The 26319-nt window shown below is 39.0% G+C and overlaps 1 protein-coding gene across 4 annotated transcripts in view; it reads right to left on the bottom strand.

Annotated features, from left to right (window-relative positions):
- The window catches only part of STARD9 (StAR related lipid transfer domain containing 9), a 124123-nt gene that overhangs the window by 62056 nt on the left and 35748 nt on the right, over positions 1-26319 (bottom strand). For all 4 annotated transcript variants that reach the window (XR_007152704.1, XM_047861053.1, XM_047861052.1 and 1 more), the window contains exons 4-7: positions 10758-10874; positions 7044-7076; positions 6894-6955; positions 4762-4874 (exon numbers count right to left, since the gene is read on the bottom strand). Coding sequence is in view for 3 of the 4 variants with exons in the window: in XM_047861053.1 (XP_047717009.1) it covers positions 4762-4874; positions 6894-6955; positions 7044-7076; positions 10758-10874 (325 nt within the window). In the remaining variant the exon portion in view is untranslated. The remainder of the gene's footprint in view (positions 1-4761; positions 4875-6893; positions 6956-7043; positions 7077-10757; positions 10875-26319) is intronic.

Genomic DNA, 26319 nt, shown 5'->3' on the forward strand with positions numbered 1-26319 from the left:
AGCATGGTATTGGCATAAAAGAATTTTTTTAAATAAAAATTTAAAAAAATAATAATAGGCAATATAAATGCAAGAAAAATTCAGACCTTGGGGTTATGGTAACTTTAAAGTAACTCTGCTTACTATTTTCAAGGAACTAAACGCAAGATTATAAAACTTCAAAGAAAACTGGAAATTGTAATGAAAGGATCAAATGGAGATTTGGGAAATAAAAAGTACTACAGTGAAAATAAGAATTCAGTATCTAAATTTAATAGCAGGTTAGATACAACTGAAAAAAAAAGTGAGTAGAAAGATAGGTCAGAATCATATACCCAAAATAAAGCACACAAAGACAAAATATAAAAAATATAGACAAGAGGGTAAGAATCATAGCACAGATAAGGAATTGGTCTAACATACCTGTAAGTGGAGTTACAGAAGGAAAGTAGTGGGAAAAAAGCAATATTAGAATAAATAATGACTAAAAAATATCCACAACTGATAAAGGGTCATTAAACAACAGACTCAAGAAGCCCAGCATGTGCACGAGGTGGACACCCACATGAGAAAGAGGACAGCAATGGCAAGGAGACAGATCACATGTAGGAAGGTAGATCAAAGAAGTATCTCCCCTGTTAGATAAAGGAATTACAAATATGAAAAGGGAGAAATCCAGAACGAACTGTGTTGTGTTGGACTGCAATTAAAGGTACTGGTGTGAACACAGATTACTTAGCTCTCTCCACTCAGAGGGACATTTGGGCATACATAGCACCCAGACCCTAGCTTCTAAATATTATTCTCCACTAAAAAGGAACAGGACTCCTGGGAGAAATGGCTGATTCCAAGACTGAGGCAAAGAAAGTAGATGCGCCTGAAATATCTCTGTGCTAGAAAACAAGGAGGTGCTCAAAAAATAACAGTGATGTGTCAAAATGTCACAGAAGTGTACTCAAAGAGGATTCCTGAGTGCATCAAAATAAAAAAATCACAGTAAAAGAAGATAACCCATAGGATAAAATAGGAAACCATGAATCTAAACTGAAATAAATAAATTGAAAGTTAGATGATGATGGGGTATGTACATGATTTCACAGTACTGCCCCACAAATACTTGTTGATCACAAAAGGAAAATAGCAATTTCAGAGTGAAAAAGGCTGGCATCTATCACCTTAAAAATCATAAGTAATGGGACACATTAAAATTGTATACTACTTGATGGCTGTCAAAGTTCATGAAAGTTAAAGAGACCAAGGAAACTTTCCAGACTAAAGAGTCCCAGAGAGACAAACTAAATGCAATCTGTGATTCTCAAATGGGCAATTATCAGGATAGTTAGGGAAACTTAAATGGGTTTTAATGATTAGATGGTAGTAACATGCCAAAGTTAATCTCCTGATTTCGGTGGTTGTGCTGTGATTATACAGGAGAACATTCCTATTTGGAGGAATGGAGGGAAAATACCCTAAAATAATCAGGGGAGATGGGTCATTAGGTTCGCAATTCACTCTCAAATGGTTCAAGAAAAAAAGTTCTTTACACTGTACTTGCAACTTTTTAAAAAGTTTAATTTGTTTCAAAGTTAAAAAACAAAAAATTTAGGAGTGCCTGGGTGGCTCATTCGGTTAAGCATCTGACGGTTTCGGCTCAGGTCATGGTCTTATGGTTCGTGGGTTCAAGTCCCAAATTGGGCTCTGTGCTGGCAGATCACAGCCTGCTTGGGATTCTCTCTCTCTTTCTCCCTCTCCCTCTGCCCCTCCCCTGCCCATGCTCTCTCTCCCTCTCAAAAAATAAAAAAAAAAAAAAAACTCTTGGAAAACTTTTAGAAAAAAAAGAGAATTCCCTTAATCTGCTAAGGCAATGTTTCTCAAAGCTGGTCCAAAGACTGAGGCCAGTTCTCAAATTGTTACTGGTATGTAATGAGATAGAAACAGAAATGAGAGTTTTAAAAACTTTTATAACAATATGACAAGTGATTTTATATCTTTTGAATTCGTAAAAAGAATTTGAGCTTATAATCAAGATGTCTTTCTCATTTTTCTAGTAATTCATCTTTTTTTTTTAAGATTTTATTTTTAATCTCTACACCCAAGGTGGGGCTCAAACTCACAGCCCCAAGATCAAGAGTTGCATGCTCCTCCAACTGAGCTAGCCAGGCACCCCTAATTCATCTTTACTTTATCAAGGTTTTGGTTTGCCATAGATTGGAAATTTTTTTTTAAACCTGGTCCTATATTTTTGCTATATTTTTATAAGTGTGTGATAAAGAATATTTATTAAAAACAAACACTATTGCAAATATCATACCTAATGGTAAAATGTTGAAGCTTTCCTCTGGGGACAAGATTAAATACTGCTAGCACTTTAATTTAATATGGTACCAGAGATCCTGGTAAGTGCAGAAAGGCAAGAGGAAATAAGGTTTAAGAATTAAATAAAAAAAAAAAAGAATTAAAAAAAAACATGTAGATTGAACACATAGAATATTAAAAAATCTTTTTTTCAGAAACCCAATTACCTACCTCCAACACCTTCTACTTTGCACCTTATCCCTTTATGTTAAGATAAAGGCCAAGGCAAAAACATAATACTGTCTTTTTCTCACTTAGATAATACTTCAGACCCTATAACCACTAGCCTCTGATGTGTGCTTTGGGCAGAACTTTGTACGTTTCAGATTTGAACTTAATCTGTCATCTAATTAATAAACTTTTTAATGGAAGGTAATGGGCTACCCCCTTCCTTTCCTTTGATTTAGACAACTCTCAAGTTTCAGCTCACAATTCTGAACTAGAAGTGTAAGTTCTTATATTTTCATATTTCCTATGGCACCCTGAATAGTATAGGCATCTAGTAGGTACTCAATAAATTCCCAGAGAATTGGTTTCAAAGCAGAAACCACTTTCCACTTTGGAATCACATTCACAGAATGTATGAGCCCAAAGATGGAGGTACACAGACACGTATATAGGCAGGCAGGTAGGCAGATAATGTAAATAAATGAAGAAAGCAAATGTTTCAAAAACTAAAAGTAAAAAGTTTGCTGTAATGCCATCAGAGAGTAGTAAGGGGAATAATAGTTCAGTGTGACTATTCAGAGTCTTGGCTTCCAAGGCTGGTTCTGTACAACTTAAGTTCAAGGCTCCTTCATTGAGAAATGGAAGGAATGTTGACCTTTATTTGTCATGATTTGAGAAAATGCCGATCAACTTTAAGAAACATGTAACCCAAAGGATCTAAGAGACTTTTTGCTGAGTTAGAATTATTTCCTACCAACCATCCACCCTCCCCCTGAGGGTTCACTCCATGAAGGTATCCAAAAGAGCCCTGAGATTTCAGTCCGGATCCTGTCACTGACCTTGGGTATATGACCCACGCTGAATGACTATGCATAAGTCCCTACCTTCTCCAGGTTTCAGGTGCAATGCCAATCAAAAAATCTATGATCACAGGTCTCCCTGATGTACAGGATTCTGTCCCACTCATCTCCTCCTATTCTAGGCAATGTTCCCAGTTCCAACCATGCCCCAGTGAGCTGTGTGATTTGGGAATATCCTCTAGCTTCTTGTAGCTTCATTTTAGCCTTTGTGCAATGGGAACAACTGGACTGTGTCTGAGGTTTCCTCTACTTCCCCACCACACACACACACACACACACACACACACACACACACACACATTAAAACACAAAGGTGAGAAACTGTGACACTACTGCATCAACGCCTGGTCTGCCCTCAAAGTATTGTTTTACACAGAAATACATATCCACACAGTTTTACAGAGTAAACTCCACTGGCTCTTAGGAAAGCAAATGGCATTTTTGTTGTTTCTAGGCTGCTGTTTATGATGGAACATTTGGGAAAAGACAAAGATAGCAGAATCAGTGACTGGTACACCTCCACTGGTCATGCCCTGGTCAAAGAAGAGACCAACTCTTGATGTCTGATATAACTCTCTTTTGTCAGGATTTAAATTAGCATATCTCTGAAGGAATAGGAGCATAGAATTTGAGTGTTATTTTTATAGCGGCCTGAAAGGGTAAAAACTTCCTCCACAAAAGAACACAACTGTTTCTACTTAACATTAAGATCTAGCCTAATGGAATACGACAAATGGTACCAAACACCAAGTATCAGCACTCAATGAGGAAGCAGTTCTGACCCATGCTATGTGTGACATCTCCTCATTTCCCTATCACCACCAGTGGAAGAGAAAGTACTCAGAAAAGGAGAATGCCTGACCTGGGAGTCAGTCCAGGCCCTGCTGGACCTGGCACCACAGACCCAACCTTATACCATGCCACTTTCCCTCTCATCCACCATGCTTTAGACACATCGGTCTCCTTGTAATCACCCAGCCCTTCTCTCAGGGCTTTTGCTCATGGTGCTCCTTCTACCTGAGTCACTCTCCCCCTTGCTACACCATTCTTCATGTGACTGGCTTCTGAATCTCCTCACATAAGTGTTTCCTGACCACGCTATGCAGATGGACTGCCTACACTGCCCAATGCTCTTTTCCATCATGACATCTATTTATTTTTTATTAGCTTTTTATCACTACTTTAATTGTTTGTTTTCTGCCTCACCCCCCACAAGACTATAAGCCTGCCTCTGAGGGCAGGATTGTCTTTTTTGTTTATTGCTATATATCCAGCATCTAGTACAGCAGGTGGCACATAGTAAGTATTCACTATACATCTGTTAAATGAATCAGTGACCATTAGGAAAGCTTCTCAGAATTCAGTTTGGTCTCAGACTTCCAGGACCACAGTGGCTCACCTTGTACATAGGGCCCCATCTCTGGGTGCTCCCTGACCCGCAGACTGTAGGACTTTTTTTGATCAGATTGCTTCAGCAGATCCCGCACTCGTTCATTATAGATTTCCAGAAAACTAAAGACATGTAGAACAAGGCACGTAATAACATTTTGAAAAATGGGGACATCTTTTCAAAATTACATTGTGAAAAAAGGCAACATATTAGATTTGGAAAAAAGTAGGGGAAACACTAAGCCAAGAATCAGAAGGTTCTAATTCTTGATCTAGTTCTACCTCTGACACTCTAAGACCATGACCATGCCAAGGAGCCCCACTGAGTCTCTTTCTACATGTGCACAATTGTGCTGCTAGCGTTAGCTGTCATCACTTGACAGTCTTGGGTTTACAATGTCAGCGCTGACTCAAATTTAGCCTTCAAGAGGCTATTTCAGCATGGTTTTAGGATGCTGCCACCAGCCTATATCTTGATCAGGCCACCATACCGCAAAGTCTAAAGGCTTATTTCTTAAGTGATTTGCAAACATGATCTTTGAGCTCTTATTATTCTGTGATGGCATCTTGAGAGCCAGTGTTGAGCAATGAGGACAGTTAAATGAATAAGATTCTGGTCCCTACCCCTAATTTAAGTAGGATAATTCTCATTTCACCTGTTTTATACACAGCAATTCTGGTTAATATATGCTGTATCTTATAGGTATCTACTAGCATTTCATTCCTTTTCAAAATAATAACAGAGCTGGGCATCTGGCTGGCTCAGCTGGCGGAGCATACAACTCTTGATCTTGGGGTTGTGAGTTCAAGCCTCATGCTGGATGTACAGATTATTTAAAAATAAAATCTATATTGGGGCGCCTGGGTGGCGCAGTCGGTTAAGCGTCCGACTTCAGCCAGGTCACGATCTCACTGTCCGTGAGTTCGAGCCCCGCGTCGGGCTCTGGGCTGATGGCTCAGAGCCTGGAGCCTGTTTCGGATTCTGTGTCTCCCTCTCTCTCTGCCCCTCCCCCATTCATGCTCTGTCTCTCTCTGTCCCAAAAATAAATAAACGTTGGAAAAAAAAAATTTTTTTTTAAAAATAAAATCTATAAAATAATAACAAAATAGCTACAATTCTTAATTAAAATCAGCAAAGATTTTGTTAAATAAGAAAACATAATTTGGATGTAAATTTTAATAAATAAAAAATTAAAAAAAAGAAAAAGAAAACAAACTTCTCACAGAAAGGTCTTCCTCATCAGAACACAGATGTTTGCCTGTGAAGCCGGTGACCAGAAAAAAAGGCTCCAGATCAGAGCTGAACACTATGCACATTCTTATAAACTGTTTCTTCTTAACCTTCCCAGATTTGGACACAGGAATCCCAGATGTCTCTCAGAGTAGTGATTCCCAGATTTCACGGCCAATAAAACATTTAATATATAAGTACATGCTCACAGACACACATATACATGTCTAAAAATTTTACTTTGCAAACTTAAAAAAATGTATAAATAATGTTCACTATCATTTAATTTTTAAAAAGGGCATTTATTCTTTTTGGGATGATAAAATTTTCTGGAATTAGTAAGGATAACTGCACAACCTCATAAATATAAAAAAAAACATTGAACTATACACTTTGGAGGCATGAATTTTATGGTATATGAATTATATCTCATGTTTTTTAAAAAGGACACTGAACACCAAAAAAACAGAATACCAAAAATTAAGGGCAATTGGAAACCTTGCACCAACATTTTCGCTACAGGCTGGTTAAAATTTCATATGGGAATAATCAGCACTGTCTTGGAACTAGAGCTTAGGAACTACTGACCCAAAGAACAACCTACTGGAGCTGGAAGAGGAATTCCAACAGCTGGTGTTAAACTGTAAGGAAAGTGAAGAAAAGGAACCCAGATAGCCAGGGCAAGCTGGTCCACAGGAAACACCTGTTTAAGCCTGGGGATAGGAATTAAGATTCCTACAACCCAAAGATCTAAGTATGTTTCTCATCGCTCTATTCTGCAAAATATTTCTGCTGTGACTTTTCTCCATTCCTCTAGATGACTCTTGAAGCAAAGAGAGGACAGCTGAACATGCTACAATTTGGAGTAGAAACGGAAATAGCTTAGGCCCTAGGGCCTGACAGGTTCTTACCTTACTTTTATCCTACAAGAGGGAGGCAGTGGGGCATAGTCTTCCTCCCTGATGAAGAGACCCTGCACAAACCAGAGGGTTGGAGTTCACTGAAGGGAGTGTACAAAGGAGGTGTACTTTGAGAGGATCTAGTCAAAATAGAATCTATACCTCACATATCCGTGGCGTCAACCCAACAGAGGCCTAGAGAAGAGAAGAAAGGAAAGCATTACTGTTCACTTACAGTGAAGCTCTCCCACAACAACCAGGAACCAAGGTTGGCAGGGGGATGGGCACATGGGTTCCCTGTGCTACCTCTTCGTTTTAGGCAGGTTCACTGGAAGTATGTAGAAGATTCTATTTGCCTGTGCTCTCAGGAGACACTCACGGGAGGAATGTACCAGCTGAGAGGCAGATCACCACCGTAAGAAGGAAGAGTGGAGAAGCTAACAAACACAGGTACCTACTTTCATGCAATAAAGATTACATCCTTCTTGGATAAACCTATTTACCACGGTGGGCCCTCCCAAAACACTTCTATCCCTACACATAGAGAACTAGAATACATGGGTGTTTAAAATATACATTTAAGGGGCACCTGGATGGCTCAGTTGGTTGAATGAAAACTTTGGCTCAGGTCATGACCTCACAGTTCGTGAGTTCATGCCCCACATTGGGCTCACTGCTTTCAGTGCAAAGCCCACTTCGAATCCTATCTCCCTCTCTCTCTGCCCCTCCCCTGCTTGAGCTCTCTCTCAAAAATAAACAAACATTAAAAAAATTAAAAAATAAAATAAAATACACATGGGGGGTCTGGATGGCTCAATGGGCTAAGCATCTGAATCTTGATTTCGGCTCAGGTAATGATCTCCCAGTTCATGGGATCCAGCCCCACGATGGGTTCTTCATTGACAGTGCAGAGCCTTCTTGAAATTCTCTCTTCCTCTCTCACTGCCCATCCTCCCACACTCTCTCTCAAAATAAATAAATTAAAAAATAAAATAAAGTAAAGCACACATTTAGGGAAAAGTAGCTTCCTTTTTCATTTTAGACCCATTGTTAACATGTATGTAGGTTAAAGCTTTTATACCCGTGGTGTAGTCGGCATTTTCTTTTCATTTCAAATACATAAAGTCACACTAAACACAGACATAGTAGCAATGCGCTGAGCCCAAGGCAGCAGGGGTAATCTTTTTTTTTTCAATGTTTATTTTTTTTTAGGTTGTCTTTCTACTTTATTATTTTTAGCACAAAAATGTTTAATTTTAAGGAAATCCAATTTATCTGGTTTTTTTTTCTTGCCACTTGTGATTTTGGTGCAGTATATCTAAAGTCATTGCCTAATTCAACATCACATTGATTTACTTCTATTCTGTTTTGTTTTCCAAAAAAAACCCTACAATTTTAACACTTAAATTTAATCTATGAATGATGTTGAATTACTTGTAGTTATGAGGTAGAGTTCTAGCATCTTTCATTTGCATGAGTGTATCTAGTTGTCCCAGCAACATTTTTTGAAAATACTATTCTTTGCCCATTGGATTGTCTCGGCACACTTGTGGAAAGTTTAAAAGTTTGTTTTTCTATTTTCTTCCATTGATTTATATGTCAATCCTTATAAGAGGTCTACACAATCTTAGTTTATCTTTCTAGTAAATGATGAAGTCAAGAAGTATGAAACCTCCAAATGTGTTCTTTTTCAAAATTGTTTTGGATGTCCTGAGACCCTTTAATTTGCATATGCATTTTAAGATCAGCTTCCCAATTTCCACAAAAAAAAAATGGTAGCTGGATTTTTTCTTTTAATTTCTTTTTAAAAATTTACATCCAAATTGGTTAGCATACAGTGTAATAATGATTTCAGGAGCAGAATCCAGTGATTCATCCTCTACATATAACACCCAGTGCTCATCCCAACAATTGTCTTCTTTAATGCCTCTTGTTCATTTAGCCCATCCCGCCACGCACAACCCCTCTGGCAACCCTCAGTTCGTTCTCTATATTTAAGAGTCTCTTATGGTTTGTCCCCCTCCTTGTTTTTATATTATTTTTGCTTCCATTCCCTTACGTTCATCTGTTTTGTATCTTAAATTCCACATATGAATGAAGTCATATGATATTTCTTTCTCTAATTTTGCTTAGTATACCTTCTAGTTCCATCCACATTGTTGCAAATGGCAAGATTTCATTCTTTTTGATTGCCAAGGAATATTCCATTGTGTATGTGTGTGGTATGTGTGTGTATATGTGTATATGTATATATATATATCCACACACACACATCTTCTTTATCCATTCATCTATCAATGACATTTGGGATCTTACCATACTTTGACTATTATCGATGGTGCTCCCATAAACATTGGGGTGCATGTGCCCCTTTGAAACAGCACACATGTATCCTTTGGATAAATACCTAGTACTGCAATTGCTGGGTCATAGGGTAATTCTATTTTTAATTTTTTTGACGAACCTCCATACTATTTTCCAGAGTGGCTACACCAGTTTACATTCCCATCAGCAGTCCAAAAGGATTCCTTTTTATCCGCATCCTCACCAACATCTGTTGTCGCCTGAGTTGTTAATTTCAGCCATTCTGACTGGTGTGAGGTGGTATCTCATTGTGGTTTTGATCTGTATTTACCTAATGATGAGTGATGTTGAGCATTTTTTCATGTATTTGTTGGCCATCTGGATGTCTTCTTTGGAAAAGTGTCATGTCTTTTGCCCATTTCTTCATTGGATTATTTGTTTTTTGGGGGTGTTGAATTCGATAAATTCTTTATAGATTTTAGATACTAACCCTTTACCTGATATGTAACTTGCAAATATCTTTTCCCATTCTGTTGGTTGCCTTTTAGTCTTGCTGTTTCCTTCCCATGCAGAAGTTTTTTTATCTTGATGAGGTCCCAAGAGTTCATTTTTGCTTCTGTTTCCTTTGCCTCCAAGAGGTGTTGAGTAAGAAGTTGCTGTGGCCAAGGTCAAAGAGGTTTTTGCCTGCTTTCTCCTCAAGGATTTTGATGGCTTTCTCTTATGTTTAGGTCTTTTATCCATTTCGAGTTTATTTTTGTGTATAAGAAATAATGTTTATTTTTCAGAGAGCGCACTCATGAGAGAGGGGGAGGGACAGAGAGAGAGGGCGACAGAGAATCTGAAGCAGGTTCTGTGCTGTCAGTGCAAAGCCTGACATGGGGCTTAAACTCACGAACTGTGAGATCATAACCTCAGCCAAAGTCGGATGCTCAACCAACTGAGCCACCCAGACACCCCTGGGGGGTAATCTTTCAGAAGGAATAATGTCCCAGATAATGTCCATGTGTAATGTTATTTGCCACCTGCCCCACCAGTTCACTAACCAAGGTACTCCTAAACATAAAACAAAGAGGGGTGCTTAAGGACCTCTACCTCCCAATTTTCCACGACAAAGTAAGGTTCTCATAAGTCCTTCATATTTCTGAAAGTTCCATCCCAGCAGCTGGTCCTCCTGCTTCTCTCCAACACTCAGATGGAACACATAGCCCCATTTCTGCACAGCCCTAGGCAGCACTTAAGATTCAGTCTGTCTCATCCACTCCTAAGGTGTTAAAAAGCTTCAAGCGACGAACTTGGAAATGATATGAGAAATTCAGCACTGACAGTTCTGCTTCATCAAAAGGAATGGTAAAATTCTAAGGTTCTTCAGGGTTTAATAAGGAAGGGCTAATTATTCAAAGTTCACCTTTCAATTAAAGTGCTAAGAAACCCAATCTTAATACAGAAGAGAGCCCATTAAATCTTATTAACCTTGACTATTAAATTCATATTCTAGCTCTCAGTAGCAAGGACATTTGAGATTCAGGCTTGCTGTGGCAACAGAAAGAGATATATTCCAATACCAACACTCACTGGGGTCCCCAGCATGGTATATGTCTTCCCAGAGCCTGTCTGCCCATAGGCAAAAAGGCATATGTTGTAGCCTTTGGCAGCTCCAGACAGTACTTCGGTTCCCAAATCTTGGAACACCTGTAACAACAAAAGTAAAAAGCATGTCATTATAGTCCTTCCCATAGCATATTGAGGAACCATATCATTTTAAAATTTTCAATGTCTAGCCTTGTGCCCAACATATAGTGTGTTAAAACACATTTGAATGAATAAATTTTCCCTAGCAAACTTTTTCTGAAACTGAATTCATTCTTATAAAATCATAGGGAATTAATAGTCATGTGTACTTGAAACACTTTATAATATTTTTGGATTAAAAAAACCCAGGGGTGGGGTGACTGGGAGGCTCAGTCAGTTAAGTGTCCAACTCTTAACTTGGGCTCAGGTCATGATCTCGTGGTTCGGAAGTTTGAGCCCTGCATTAGGCTCCACGTAGATGGTGCACAGCTTACTTGGGATTCTCTTGGAGTCTCCCTCCCTCTTCCTCTCTCTCTCTCTCTCAAAATAAATAAATAAACTTAAAAAAATAACCCTGGGGTGCCAGGTTGGCTCAGTTGGAAGAGCATGTGACTCCTAACTTCAGGGTTGTAAGTTCAAGCCCCATATTGGGTGTAGAAATAACTTAAATAAATAGAACTTAAAAAGAAATAAAAAAAAAAATAACCCAGAGTTGTGACATATGGAATTGTTCAATCACTATATTGTACCCCTGAAACTAATATAATACTCTATGTTAACCAACTAGAATGAAAATAAAAACTTAAAAAAAAAGAGCTGTATTTACAGTTCTTATCACACATAAAGGTTGAGGTAAGGTTGATACTATTTGTGGATCTATTTACCCATCCTCTCTCCAAACTTGTGGTAGTAGTATAGAAAAGTAGGGTTGGAGCTTGTTATTTAAAGAGAGAGGATTCATGTAAAATATATTTTTTAGTAGGGCCTAACATTAGGGAAAGTTCTTAAAATGATTTCTCTTCCTCTAAACAGCTACCTATAGTTTAATTATTAAGAACACAGGCTTTGGGGGGTGCCTGCGTGGCTCAGTCAGTTGAGCATCCAACTTTGGCTCAGGTCACAATCTCACGGTTCGTGAGTTCGAGCCCCACATTGGGTCCTGTGCTGACAGCTCAGAGCCTAGAGCCTGCTTCAGATTCTGTGTCTCCCTCTCTCTCTCTGCCCCCTCTCTGCTCATGTTCTGTGTCTCTCTCTCAAAAAAAACCAAACATTTAAAAAAAAATATTAAAAAAAAAAAAAAGAACACAGACTTTGGAACTTTCTAGGTTCAAAGCCTGGCTCCTTGGGCAAGTAACCTTACCTCAGTTTCCTCATCAATGAAACAGATTTTTAAAAAGCACCTAAGAATAGGTTAAGGGAACTCTGAAACAACATCAAGCATACTAACATTCACATTACATGAGGCTGAGAAGAAGAGAGAGAAAAAAAGGGACAGAAAATTTATTTGAAGAAATAACAGCTGAAAACTTCCCTAACCTGGATAAGAAAACAGACATCTAGGTCTCAGAGGCAAAGAGAGCCTGAAACAAGATGAACTCAAGGAGGTCCACACCAAGAGACATAATAATTAAAATGTAAAAAATTAGGGGCGCCTGGGTGGCTCAGTAGGCTGAGCCTCTGACTTTGGCTCAGGTCATGATCTCCTAGTCTGAGTTCGAGCCCCGCATTGGGATCTGTGCTGACAGCTCAGAGCCTGGAAACTGCTTCGGATTCTGTGTCTCCCTCTCTCTCTGCCCCTCCCCTGCTCATGCTCTGTCTCCCTCTCTCTCAAAAATAAATAAACAGTAAAAAAAATTTTTTTAATGTAAAAAATTAAAGATAAAAAGACAATCTTAAGAGCAAGAGAAGAGGGGCACCTGGGTGGGTCAGTCAGTTAAGATTTTGACTCTTGATCTCAGCTCAGGTCTTGATCTCAGGGCTGTGAGTTCAAGTCCCGCATTGGGCTCCATGCTGGGCATGAAGACTAGTTAAAAAAAAAAAAAGCTGGGGTAGCAATACTTACATCAGACAAAAAAAGACTTAAAACAAAGACTGTAACAACACACAAAGAACTACATTACATAATGATAAAGGGATCAATAAAATAAGAGGATATAACACTTATAAACATCTATGCACAGGGGCACCTAAATATATAACACAAATATTAGCAGACATAAAGGGAGAAGTTGACAGTAATATGCTAATAGTAGGAAATTATAACACCTGATTTACATCAATGGACAGACCATACAAACAGAAAATCAGTAAGAAAACAGCGGACTTGCATAACACATTAGACCAGATGGATGGCTATGTGCAGAAGAATGAAACTGGACCACTTTCTTTTTTTAATAATTTTTTAATTCAAAAATTTTTTAAATTTAAATCCAAGTTAGTTAGCATACAGTGCAATAATGATTTCAGGAGTAGAATCCAGTGATTCATCCTCTACATATAACACCCAGTGCTCATCCCAACAACTGTCTTCTTTAATGCTTCTTGTTCATTTAGCCCATCCCCCCACGCAAAACCCCTCCGGCAACCCTCAGTTTGTTCTATTTAAGAGTCTCTTATGGTTTGTCCCCCTCCCTGTTTTTATATTATTTTTGCTTCCCTTCCCTTATGTTCACCTGTTTTGTATCTTAAATTCCACGTATGAATGAAGTCATGATATTTGTCTTTCTCTAATTTCTTAGCATAATACCCTCTAGTTCCATCCATGTTGTTATAAATGGCAAGATTTCATTCTTTCTGATTGTCGAGGAATACTCCATTGTATATAGCTACCACATCTTTATCCATTCATCCATCGATGGACATTTGGGCTCTTTCCATACTTTGGGGTGTTATGCTAAGTGAAATAAGTCATACAGAGAAAAACAGATACCATATGTTTTCACTCTTATGTGGATCCTGAGAAACTTAACAGAAGACCATGGGGGAGCCAAACCATAAGAGACTCTAAAAAGTGAGAACAAACTGAGGGTTGATGCGGGGTAGGAGGTGGGGGAGGGTGGGTGATGGGTATTGAAGAGGGTACCTGTTGGGATGAGCACTGTGTGTTGCATGGAAACCAATTTGACAATAAATTTCATACTTTGGCTACTGTCAATAATGCTGCTATGAACATTGGGGTGCATGTGCCCCTTCAAAATAGCACATCTGTATCCCTTGAGTAAATACCTAGTAGTGCAATTGCTGGGTCATAGAGTAGTTCTATTTTTAATTTTTGGAAGAACTTGTTTCTCCAGAGTGGCTGCACCAGTTTGCATTCCCACCAGCAATGCAAAAGGGTTCCTCTTTTGAAACTGGACAACTTTCTGACACCATACACAAAAAAATAAACTCAAAATGGGTTAAAGACCTAAATATAAGACCTGAAACCCTAAGACTACTAAAAGAAAACACAGGCAGTGGGGTACGTGGGTGGCTCAGTCAGTTGAGCATCTGACTTCAGCTCAGATCATGATCTCCCAGTTTGTGGGTTCAAGCCCTGCATCAGGCTCTCTGCTGTCAGCATGGAACCCACTTCAGATCCTCTATTCCTCTCTCTCCCTGCCCCTTCTCCACACATGCACTTCCTCGCTCGCTCTCTCTCTCTCTCTCTGTATCTGTCTCCTCAAGCAAAGGAAACAAAAGCAAAACTAAAAAATTGGGACTACTTTAAACTTAAAAGCTTTTGCATAGCAAAATAAATATCAGCAAAATGAAAAGGCAATCTTTCCAAATATTGGAAGATATTTCCAAATACTATATCTGATAAGGGGTTAATACCCAAAATAAAATATATATTTTATATACATAAAAATATATACAACTCAATGTCAAAAAAGCAAATAATCCAATCAAAAACAGGCCAAGGACCTGAATAGACATAGTTCCAAAGGAAACATAAAAATGACCAGAGATGCTCAACATGATTAAACATGGAGGAAGTGCAAATCAAAACCACAGTGAATTATCACCTCAAACCAGTCAGTATGGTTAGTATCAAAAAGACAAGAAATAATAAGTTTTGGTGAGGATGTGGAAAAAAGGATGTGTAGTGCACTGCTGGTGGGAATATGTGTGGAGCCCCTGTGCAAAAAGGTATGGAGTTTCTCAAAATATTAAAAATAGAAAAATGCCATATGACCCTGTAATTCCACTTCTGTGTACTTACCCATAAAAATGAAAATATCAAACTCAAAGAGATAAATAAACATTTATGTTCACTGCAGCATTATTTACAATAGCCAAGATATGGACGTAACCTACGCCTGTCAATCAGTCAATCAACACATGATATACATTATACAATGGAATATTACTCAGCCATAAAAAAGGACGAAATCTTGCCATTTGCAGCGTCATGAATAGAACTGGAGGGTATTTTGCTAAATGAACTAAGTCAGACAGGAAAAGGCAAATACCATATGATTTCAATCATATGTGAAATCTAAGAAACGAAACAAATGAACAAACAAAAAACAGAAACAGACTCATAAAACAGAACTGGTAGTTGTCAGAAGGAAGGGGGTTTAGGAGATGGTTGGAATAAGTGAGGAGATGTAAGAGATACAAATTTCCAGTTATAAAATAAGCTACAGGGATGAAAATGACAGCACAGGGAATACAGTCAGTAATACTGTAATAACTTTATAAGGTGACAGATAGTAATTATACTTAATGGTGGCGAGCATTCCATAATGTATATAATTGTCAAATCACTATGGTATATATCTGACACTAATAAACTATTTTATGACAATTCTACTTCCAAAAAATATAAAGATGATGAAGACACCGGCCCTCCCCTGGCCAAAAACAAAAACATACGAGGCCTGACCAAGACAACCCTATGGAAAGGATCTCCCCTCTGATTTCCTGCTAGGGCTTTCCATTGTCCAATGCCAACCTCAAGCCAGAGGTTAAGAGAGTCCATTTTTTTAGTCCAACAGGTCACCCTGGGGCAGAAAATAAGATGGAAATTTTTTTTACGTTTTTTTTTTTAATTAAAAAAAATTTTTTTAATGTTTTATTTATTTTTAAGACAGAGAGAGACAGAGCATGAGTGGGGATGGGACAAAGAGAGAGGGAGACACAGAATCCGAAGCAGGCCAGGCTCTGAGCTGTCAGCGCAGAGCCCGACACGGTGCTCGAACTCACAAACTGTGAGATCGTGACCAGAGCCGAAGTTGGACGCTCAACCGACTGAGCCACCCGGGCGCCTCTGAAGAGTTCATCTTGAAGGGCAAAATGAAGACATTCAACAGAACCTAAAAAGCAAAGGGAATGCTGGCTGAAGAACCTGGAAAGACTTTATGAAATAGGGAACATCTGAACTGAGTTTCAAGACAAAAGGACTTTCAGAAGTGCCTGGGCAGTTCAGTTGGTTAAGCATTTGACTCCTGATTTCAGCTCAGATCATGCTCTCACAGTTTGTGGGATCAAGCCCTACATCAGACTCTGAGCTGACAGCATGAAGCCTGCTTGGGATTCTTTCCCTCTCTCTCTCTGCCCCTCCCCTGCTCGCCTGCATGCTTTCTGTCTCTCAAAATAAATAAATAAAAAGACAAGGATTTTCATGATGGGGATGATCGTCTAGGTTGGATAAACAACACATGTAAAGCTTGGAGTAACGAAAATACATGGCTATTCAGATGGAATTTGGAAAATCAGATACATTGGGAGATAAGACCTCAGTATTGGGGTAATGCTAAGGATTAGGTTTTATTTTCTTTCATCTTAGTGTGTACTGCATTATTTATGGCAGAATCTCAAGGAATATGATAAGCAACCTATTGTTCTACCATGAAAAATTAGCAGTACAAGGACAACTAGGCAGCAAAGAAATTAAGAAACCCACTTATAAATAACCCTTAAATCAAAGAAGAAATCAAAACTAAAATTATAAACTACTCACAAAGCAATGAAAAGAACAACATATCATACCAATGAAATAGAGTGAAATATATGATTGAAGAGTAACATTTTGTTTATACATTGGTTTTTGACTTTCTCCACATCTTCCTTTAGTTCTCTGAGCATCTTTAAGACAATTGGTCTATAGTCTTTGTTTAATATATCTGCCTTTAGGGCTTTTTAAGGGACAGTTTCTGTTGATTTTTTTTTTCCCTTTGAATAGGCCACACTTTCAGGTTTCTTTGTATGCTTTGTGACCTTTTACGTTGAAAACTGAACATCTGAATCTAATAATGTAGTAATTCTAGAAATCAGATTCTCTCCTTTGCCCGGGGTATCCTGTGTCTCATTATTCTTTTTGTTTATTGTTTTTGTTTTTCTGATTACTGTAGGCTATCTCTGTGCCAAGGATCAGCCTGAGGTGTAAACCTAAGGTTCTAGCAAGTGGTCTTTTCTGAGCCTTTCCCTCGGCACGCATGGTCACTTTCTAATTTTCCCCATGTGTGGAGTTGTTTTTCAATGCCCTGGTCTTTAGTGTCTGACTGCAAAATGGCGAAAAGCAGAAAAATGAAGTAGGAGTGGAGTGGGGAGTTGTCACTTCAAATCCCCTGGAAGTCACTTCAGCTGTATGGGGAGGGACTTGCAACAATGGGAAACATGCGACAACAATGACTACTCAACTCTGCAATTCTGTGATCCCAAGCAGGAATTGGCAATCAGCACAGATTCCTGATATTTGGAAGACAGGGTCCTTTTTGTCCACCCGACTCCTGCAAGCTGTGTACAAGATGCTCCAGGACCCATGTACAGCTGCCTGCCACGTGGCTGGGGATAACAAATGGGTAACTGCTACTGTGCTAGAAGCTGAAATTGACAGAAATTAACTGCGACTTATCCTTCAAGTCTTCCTCTGGAAAATGCAAGCCATCAAGAAAATCCAGAGTTCCAAAAACCATTACATCAGACAGTTTTGTCTAGTGTAATCCCTGTCTAGGTTGGGGAACAGATTCTTCATGCTTCCTCATAAGGGAGCATAAGGCAAGCTGAGGGCAGAGTACAAGCTAACAGTATTCCCCCACCCCAGTTGGGATATGTGTGATATTCCTTGGACACTCCTGGCAACCCAAGAAGAAAGGAAAGGGGTTTAAGTGCTTCCCATGATGATACGGGAAGCAAAGGCAAATGAAAAATTTAATTCCCTTACTGCCTACAGCCCATTGACAAGTCCTTGAAAGTGGCAGTGACCTCCTACTAGGAGCTCAGCTGCCTGATGATAACACTTCCCTAGGGGCAAAAGGGAATCTTGGCTTAACATTATCCTATAATATCCTATAATATCCTATAATATCCTAAAATATCCTATAAGTCTACTTTAGCCTATGAAAATTCCTTTGGACACTTTATCTCAGCTCCCCCAAGATATATGCCAGCAATCATACTCCAAGCTTAAGGCCCTCTGATATACATCTGAAAGGTCTCATGACTGAAGTTTTACTAAATTGTAATAAATGGCATTTTCCTAACAGCAACTGGCCCCTCAAGGTCCCGGAAACCTTGCTTTCAAAATACCTAGAGACTTATTCTATCTTTAACCCCCTTCCACCATGAGGGTATATAATCAGTTACCTATCACAGCCCCAATGCAGTTCTTTCTGCCCATGGGTCCTGTCCCCGTGCTTTAATAAAATCACCTTTTTGCACCAAAGACATCTTCAAGAATTCTTTCTTGGCTGTTGGCTCCAGACCACCCCACCATCACCCCAAAACTTCATCATTTCCTACTCTGTCATTTTCCCAGACTCCTCTCCTCCATAATTATTCTTTAAAATACAAATTAGTAGACCCATATTCCCCTATTGAAACTGTATATATTTAAGTACATAGAAGTTTCTTTTATTCTTGAACCCATTACCTGAGATTCACCCATATTATCACCCTACGGATGTACTTTTCCTTTTAATTTTCTGAAAACAAATAGAAATGTGTGAAGTAATGTTAAACTACTCAGAGACTAATAAAATCAAGTGAAAGAAGTTACATTTATTTATTCAACAAATACTTATAGAGTGCCTACTAAGGCAAAATACTGTGCTGGGCACTGCTCCCGTTGTTTAAAGATAACTGTTAGGATTGTTTTGTACCATTAGTACTTCATTAGAAGTGTTTTTATTCAAAGCCAGGGTTTTAGATCCCTATAACCAGTAACACTTACTTAGCAATTATTTCATATTAGGGGCTCTTCTTAGCACCTTAAATGATTTAGTACTCCTCACAATATATCTATGGGATAGTTACTATTATTATCAATCTCTAATTTTCACAGGAGAAAACTCAAGTGCCACAGGTACCAAGTACTTTTTTTTTTTTTTTTCAACGTTTATTTATTTTTGGGACAGAGAGAGACAGAGCATGAACAGGGGAGGGGCAGAGAGAGAGGGAGACAAGAATCGGAAACAGGCTCCAGGCTCCGAGCCATCAGCCCAGAGCCCGACGCGGGGCTCGAACTCACAGACCGCGAGATCGTGACCTGGCTGAAGTCGGACGCTTAACCGACTGCGCCACCCAGGCGCCCCGGTACCAAGTACTTTTAAACAAAGCTCTTGCTTAACCAACGTGATACCCTGCAGCTAACAAATTAACTACTCATGGAGTTACCAGGAAAGGCAAATCTTATCTGCTAAACACAAAGCTATTACCCTACAATTTAAAACTGTCTTCATGGTTTCCTTACTTCCTGTTATTTTGCTTTACAGTGGAAGAAACTTTACCAAGTCTCCTTTTTAGTATTTCCTCTTTAGTATTTAGTATTAGGAGTTTCAATAATATCTTGTTAGGGGGTCCTGGGTGGCTCAGTTGGTTAAGAGTCTGACTTTGGCTCTGTAATGATCTTGCGGTTAGTGGGTTCGTGCCCTGCCTCAGGCTCTATGCTGAGCGGAGCCTGGAGCTTGCTTCAAGTTCTGTGTCTCCCTCTCTCTCTGCTGCTCCCCTGCTCACTCTCCTTCTCTCAAAAATAAAATAAAAACATTAAAAATTTTTTTTAAATAAAATTTACCAAAAACAATAAATTCTAATCCTACTGCCATATGTTAATTGCTTTTGGAGTTTTCTGCTCCATTAACCTCTTCATTGCACATAAAGAGAATTACAATCTCATCCCAAAATTTCACACACACACCCTTATTAAATGACCAGAATTTGAAGCTTATTACAGACACACACTTATGTTTTTTTTCTTTGCTGTTTTTCAAATTACAAAGAATGCTCACTTTTTGTATCAAGTTAATACAACACATGAAAAAAAAAGCTAACTTTTCCTTACCCCTAATGCTGCTTGCTCATTTAAGTATCCAACAGATAGCTTTCAGTACTAAGACAGGGAAGAATATATCCAACAAGTATGTCATTCCATACTTTCCTCCACATATACAAGGATATACAGTTGTTTTTGTTTGTTTTCACTGAAATAGACACATACAATACACATCAACCTGTAACTTGCTTTTTATCATATAGTATACCATGAACATACAGGTTATTTGCCATAGATAATAATTTTTCATTTTTCATGTATACACACCATAGCGACAGTCATACAAACACAATTTAAAATGACTGGGGTAGGGGTGCCCGGTGGCACAGTCAGTTGACTGACCAACTCTTGATTTTGGCTCAGGTTACAATCTCAAGGTCATAGGACTGAGCTCTAAGTCAGGCTCCACATTCACTGCTTGAGGTTCTATTTTCTCTCTCTCTCTCCCTCCCTCTGCCCTTTTCCCCTTTTCGCCCACTCACGTGCTCTCTCTCTCTCAAATGAATAAATGGATGAATGCATGAAATAATTGGGATAAAAAATAACTTAAAAAATAAAATACCTGGGATATTATTCATGCTGTGGAGGAAATACCTTATTTCCTTTCTTTTTTTTCAGTTTTATTTATTTTGAGAAAGAAAGAGCACGCACATGCATGTGAGCAGGGGAGGGGCACAAAAAGGGAAGGAGGGAGGGAGAGAGAGAGAGAGGGAGAGAGAATGAGAGAGACAATCCCAAGCAGGCTCTGTACTCTCAGTGTGGAGCCTGATGCAGGGCTCAGACTCACAAACCATGAGATCATGACCTGGGCCGAAACCAAGAGCCAGACGCTTAACTGACTGAGCCACCCAGGCACCCCAGCTTTATTTCCTTTTTTATTTGCTTTCATCTTGTCCTTTACTCTTTCCTTCCTTCTACATTAACACATACCTTCAGGTAACATGTTAATAACTGGCATCATTTCTTGTTCTTCCCACAGTCATAATCATACACACACACATACACACACACACACACACACACCCATTTATGGGTTTTGGTTACTTCTTTAAAAAATAGGATGTTATTACACACATTGTTTTTCTCAGTCAATATCATCTCATAAAAACTCTTCTAAGTCATCTGCGATATAGTCCATCATATAAATGCACCAAAATTGATTCAACCTTTCCCCCTAGGAATGGGCACTTTGTTTCTACTATTTTATCCCTGCTAACAATGCTTCAATAAACATCCTTAACCATGTATCATTAGGTACTGGTGTTTTTATTTTTACTTATTTATTTTTTTAAGTAGGCTTCACGCCTGGCATGGAGCCCAATGGAGGGCTTGAACTCACGACCCTGAAATCAAGACCTGAGCTGAGATCAAGAGATGGATGCCCAAATGACTGAGCCATTCAGGTGACCCCAGTGTTTTATTTTTATAGAATAAGTTTCAGGAATGGGACTTCCAGGTCAAAGGATAAAGTATTTCTTATTTTCATAAATACTGACACGTTGTTTTCAAAAATTTTCCATTGACAATGTATGAGTACCCTTTCTTTCCTAATTTCCATCAGCAAACAGTATTGCCACTTTTTAAAATTCTTTTTAATGTTTTTTAATTTATTTTGAGGGAGAGAATATGGGAGGGGCAGGGAGAGAAAGAATCTCAAGCAGGCTCTGCACTGTCAGCCCAGATCCCAATATGGGGCTCAAACTCATAAGCCAGGAGATCATGACCTGAGCAGAAATCAAGAGTTGGGTGCCTAACCAACTGAGCCACCCAGGTGTCCCTGTATTACTGCTCTTTTCTTTTTTTTCTTTTTAACCACTCTTAGTTTGAATGATACAAATTCATATCTCATTGTTATTGAAATAACAGTGAGTTTGAACTTATCAATCATTTTTTGGCCATTTGGATTTGCTCCCTGGGAAGGGTCTATTTATATCCTTTGCCCATTTTTCTACAGGGCTGTTTTTCTTTTACTTGTCAATATAAAAGACTTCTTAGTATATTAGAAACAGCAGCGCTACATCTGCCATATGCAATGCAAACACTTTTTTCTCCAGATTTATTGACTCTTAAGTTAAAAGACTTTATTTTTTGAGTCACAGGTTTATAGAAAAACTTAGCAGAAAGTAGAGTCCCCAGGTATCCCTTCAGCCATCTCTCCCCTTCTCAGTTTCCCCTATTAACATCTTGCATTACTGGTACACTTGTTACCATAGGTGAGACAATATTGGTATTATTAACAAAAGTCCCATATTTCAAATTAGGGTTCATTCTTTGTATCATACAGTTCTATGAATTTTGACATATGCATAATCACATGTATCTATCATTACAGCATTATACAGAATAATGTCACTGACCTACAATTTTCTATATTCTACCTAGTTATTCCTTCCTTCCTCTCCCAACCTGCCATATAGATGGAATCACAATACGTAGCCTTTTCAGATTGGTTTCTTTCACTTATTAATATGCATTTAGGGTTTTTCCCTGTCTTTTCATGATTTGATAACTCATTTCTTTCTTTGCACTGAATAATATTCCATTGTTGGATGTACTGCAGTTTATCCATTTACCTACTGAAGGACATTTTGGCTGCTTCCAAGTTTTGGTAATTAAGAATAAAGCTGCTAAAACATTTCAAGCACAGGTTTTTGTGTGGCCCTAAGTTTTCAACTCCTTTGGGTAAATACCAAGGAGCATGACTGACCAATGCTAACTTTCCCCTCATCTTACACCAAGATCTCCAAGAATCCATGCATTCCAATCTTTACCTCTGGGTACTCCAAAACAGTCCCCATGTCTGTATGAAGTCTTGTACCAGCTTCCTCTATTAGAATTGCAACAAAGCCTGAGGCCCCCTCCCCTGAACTCTCTAGCCCCCGACTGTCTGCTGATCCCATAGTTATTGTTTTTTTTTTTTTTTAAGGGTTGGATTTATTTTTTTTTTTTTAATTTTTTTTTTCAACGTTTATTTATTTTTGGGACAGAGAGAGACAGAGCATGAACGGGGGAGGGGCAGAGAGAGAGAGGGAGACACAGAATCGGAAACAGGCTCCAGGCTCTGAGCCATCAGCCCAGAGCCTGACGCGGGGCTCGAACTCCTGGACCGCGAGATCGTGACCTGGCTGAAGTCGGACGCTCAACCGACTGCGCCACCCAGGCGCCCCAGGGTTGGATTTAATTGTTAGTTATAGGACATCCCAAGACACAAAATTCCACATAGAAATAAGAAATCCACTGAGAGGAGAAGCTTCACACAGTATGCATAGTTTGGAACTATTCAGGATAGTTTGGTCATAAAAAGTGCTACAATAGCAAACCACTTTTTAAAAGTTCTTAGTAGAAAAACAGTAAGACAAACATACACCAAACATAGTACACAACTTTAAGCCTCAGAGGTATAATCTAAAAGTTAAAGATCCCAGCAGTGCCATCCTTAACTTGGTAGGGTAGTTTCTGGCACAACATTTTGATCCCCTTCTTCCTCTATAGGGAAATACTTCTCAATCAAGCTTAATGAAGCTTTGTACACAGACTCATCTCATAGTTTTGTAGACATTCAATTTTGTCCAAACCCCCATATTCTTCAATCATCATACGAGTTTCTCAACAGCTTAAAAGATACATGAAACAGCATCCAGAATGACACTGTCATCAGTCACAATTGGCAATTCAGTAGCTCCTAGAAGCTTCTCAAGTTGGGGCACAATTCCTGTTTTCACAACCATTTCAATCCATTCATTTGGACCATTGGTAAGGGAGAAAATGGCCCAGCAGGTATCTTCTAATACTTCTGGATCATCATGAGGCAGGGGATGAACTCAAGTAGGAAAAATTTTGTGCAACAGCATCTAATGGAGGTGCATGAATCTTGTTGCGACAAAGTTCGCAATGAGTCCAGGTAAGATGATGCAAGTAACCACATGTTAAAGATGACATATTAATAGGGTGTCTGGGTGACTCAGTTGGTTAAGCTTCTGACTTTGGCCCAGGTCATGATCTCACGGTTCATGGGTTTGAGCCCCATGTTGGGCTCTGTGCTGACAGTTCAGAGACTGGAACCTGCTTTGGATTCTGTGTCTCCCTCTCTCTCTCTCTGCCCCTACCCTGCTTGCATTCTCTCTCTCTCTCTCTCTCTCTCTCTCTCAAAAATAAATAAATGTTAAAAAAATTAAAGATGACATATCAGGAAGTGTAAGAAGAGCCAACAGTAGATCAACTGCACCATATCTGATAACCAAGTCTTGGAAAACTGAACCATCACCTGCAATGTTTCCTAGAGTCCATACAGCTGTGTACTGATGTGATGAGAGATACCAACAGAGAAGTGAATGCTGGGATAGCACTCCATCTGCCACAGCCTTGCTCTGTTGCAATGTCCTGGAAGCAGTGTTTGTGAGCACTAAACCAGAGCCAGACTGAATGAGACCACCACCAGTTCTGCCCAAGGACACAAAGTTTGGAATCAAACCAGCCCAGATTAGGTTGTCAGTGGGGGGTTATTGTTCCCTAGAAAGCCATCTCCTAGCAGCCTCAGTAGCTTGGAGCTGGCTTTCCAAATCTGTTGCTATTTATGCCTGTGACAATGTCATCAACAGGCCAATCTATAGTGCCCTGCTTGCTGCAGTTTTCTTGCAGTAGAGAAATAGCATCATCAGGAAAAGAGCTGACATTGCTCCTTTCAGCATGTGGTCATCCTTCTTAGCTTCTCTCACCTCCATACTAACCTCAATTTGGCACCCCCTCATTTCTATACTATCTGTCCCCTTGTTCTTGAGTCTGTTAAGGCAGGCAGCTGGCGAACTGGCACTCTGATTAGTGGACACGGTTATGAGACAAAGGAAGAAAACGACAGAGCTGGCTTAGGCTATCACAGGAAGCTTCTTAACTTTAAAAAAATTGGGGGCTGGGAACGGAGGGAAGCTGAGAAACATTTAAGTCTCTAAATAGTCTGTAAACATGTGATTTTTCGGATTCTTCAACCTCTTGGCACAATGTGCCCCAAATAATTATCCCCACAATCCTATAAAATACTAGAAATGCTCTCCATTAGAGTAATTCACGTTGTAACGTCACAGTGTCCCTATTAAAATATACAGGCAAAAACATAAAAATTAATTAATAATAAAATTAAATAAAATACCCATGCTACTAGGAAGGGCAGAGGGATATATTATTTTGAATGGAAAAAGGATTCAAGAAATTATTGTATGCTGGATAAGATCTTGATCAGGTATCACAGAACTCAGTGACAACAACAACAGATATTTATTATCTGCTAAGCACTGATCTAGGTCCTTTACATTTCTTTATTCATTTAGTCCTCACAATAGCTCTGAGGTAGGTACCATTATTATCCCCATTTTACAGATAACAGAAGCACTGAGCGATAAAGGGACTAGCTCAGGATCACAGCCAGTAATTTGTGAATCTGGGAAATAAACCACATTTTTAATTACTATACTTCACCACTTTTCATCTAGGAAAGAGATGGGTTGACAAGAGGAAAGTCTAAGGTCTCTGGTATCAGACCCTAAAATATACCGTCACTACTGAATTCTTTTCTCATCTTTACCCAAAGATAAAAACAGAAATTCCTGTCTCTAGGCAGTCCCTCAGTCCACTTACCTAGGGCTTCTTATTCTGGAAAGTAAAATAAATAAATAAAATTAAAAAGTAAAGAAAATTGCACACAGAAGCAGTACTACTATAGAGAACTACTATATACACATACTCATTTATATAAACATGCATGCATGAAGAAACATAAATTTATATTCCCAGTTTAAGCCCCTGGTTCCTGAAGGAACCAGGAAAACTGAGATTTGAGATCACCAAAACACATGTCTTTGTTTACACAAGAGTCTTCTGTTTCTAACAATGCTGTTTTGCTAAACAACGCTCACATGGACAACTGTCTGAATGGCATGTGAGATCTGGTAGATCCCATATGCAGCTGTCCTACCCTCTGGACATAAGCGAGGAATTCCTAAAATAGACAGATGAGTATCTAGCTCTAATGCTTCCCTTTTCTTTGCAAAAAGATGGATTCATTAGACAGGGTCTTGTGAGAAAAGATGGCTTTACTGGAAGAGTCCAAAGTTTTTGCCATTCTCACAGCCTCTTCTAAAAAGACAACAAGTGGTTCCTTGATCATAATTTGCCATGTTTTAGATCATTTGACCCTACTTCCCAGGCCCCAACTAACTGGACCCCAAGCAAAAGCAAGAACATTCAGCATGGACCTAAGAGAGACTATCAGCCATTAGATGATCCAAATCAGAATGCTAACAGGATATGCCAAATTGG

The sequence above is a fragment of the Prionailurus viverrinus genome, chromosome B3 (assembly GCF_022837055.1).
Source record: "Prionailurus viverrinus isolate Anna chromosome B3, UM_Priviv_1.0, whole genome shotgun sequence".
Taxonomy (NCBI): domain Eukaryota; kingdom Metazoa; phylum Chordata; class Mammalia; order Carnivora; family Felidae; genus Prionailurus; species Prionailurus viverrinus.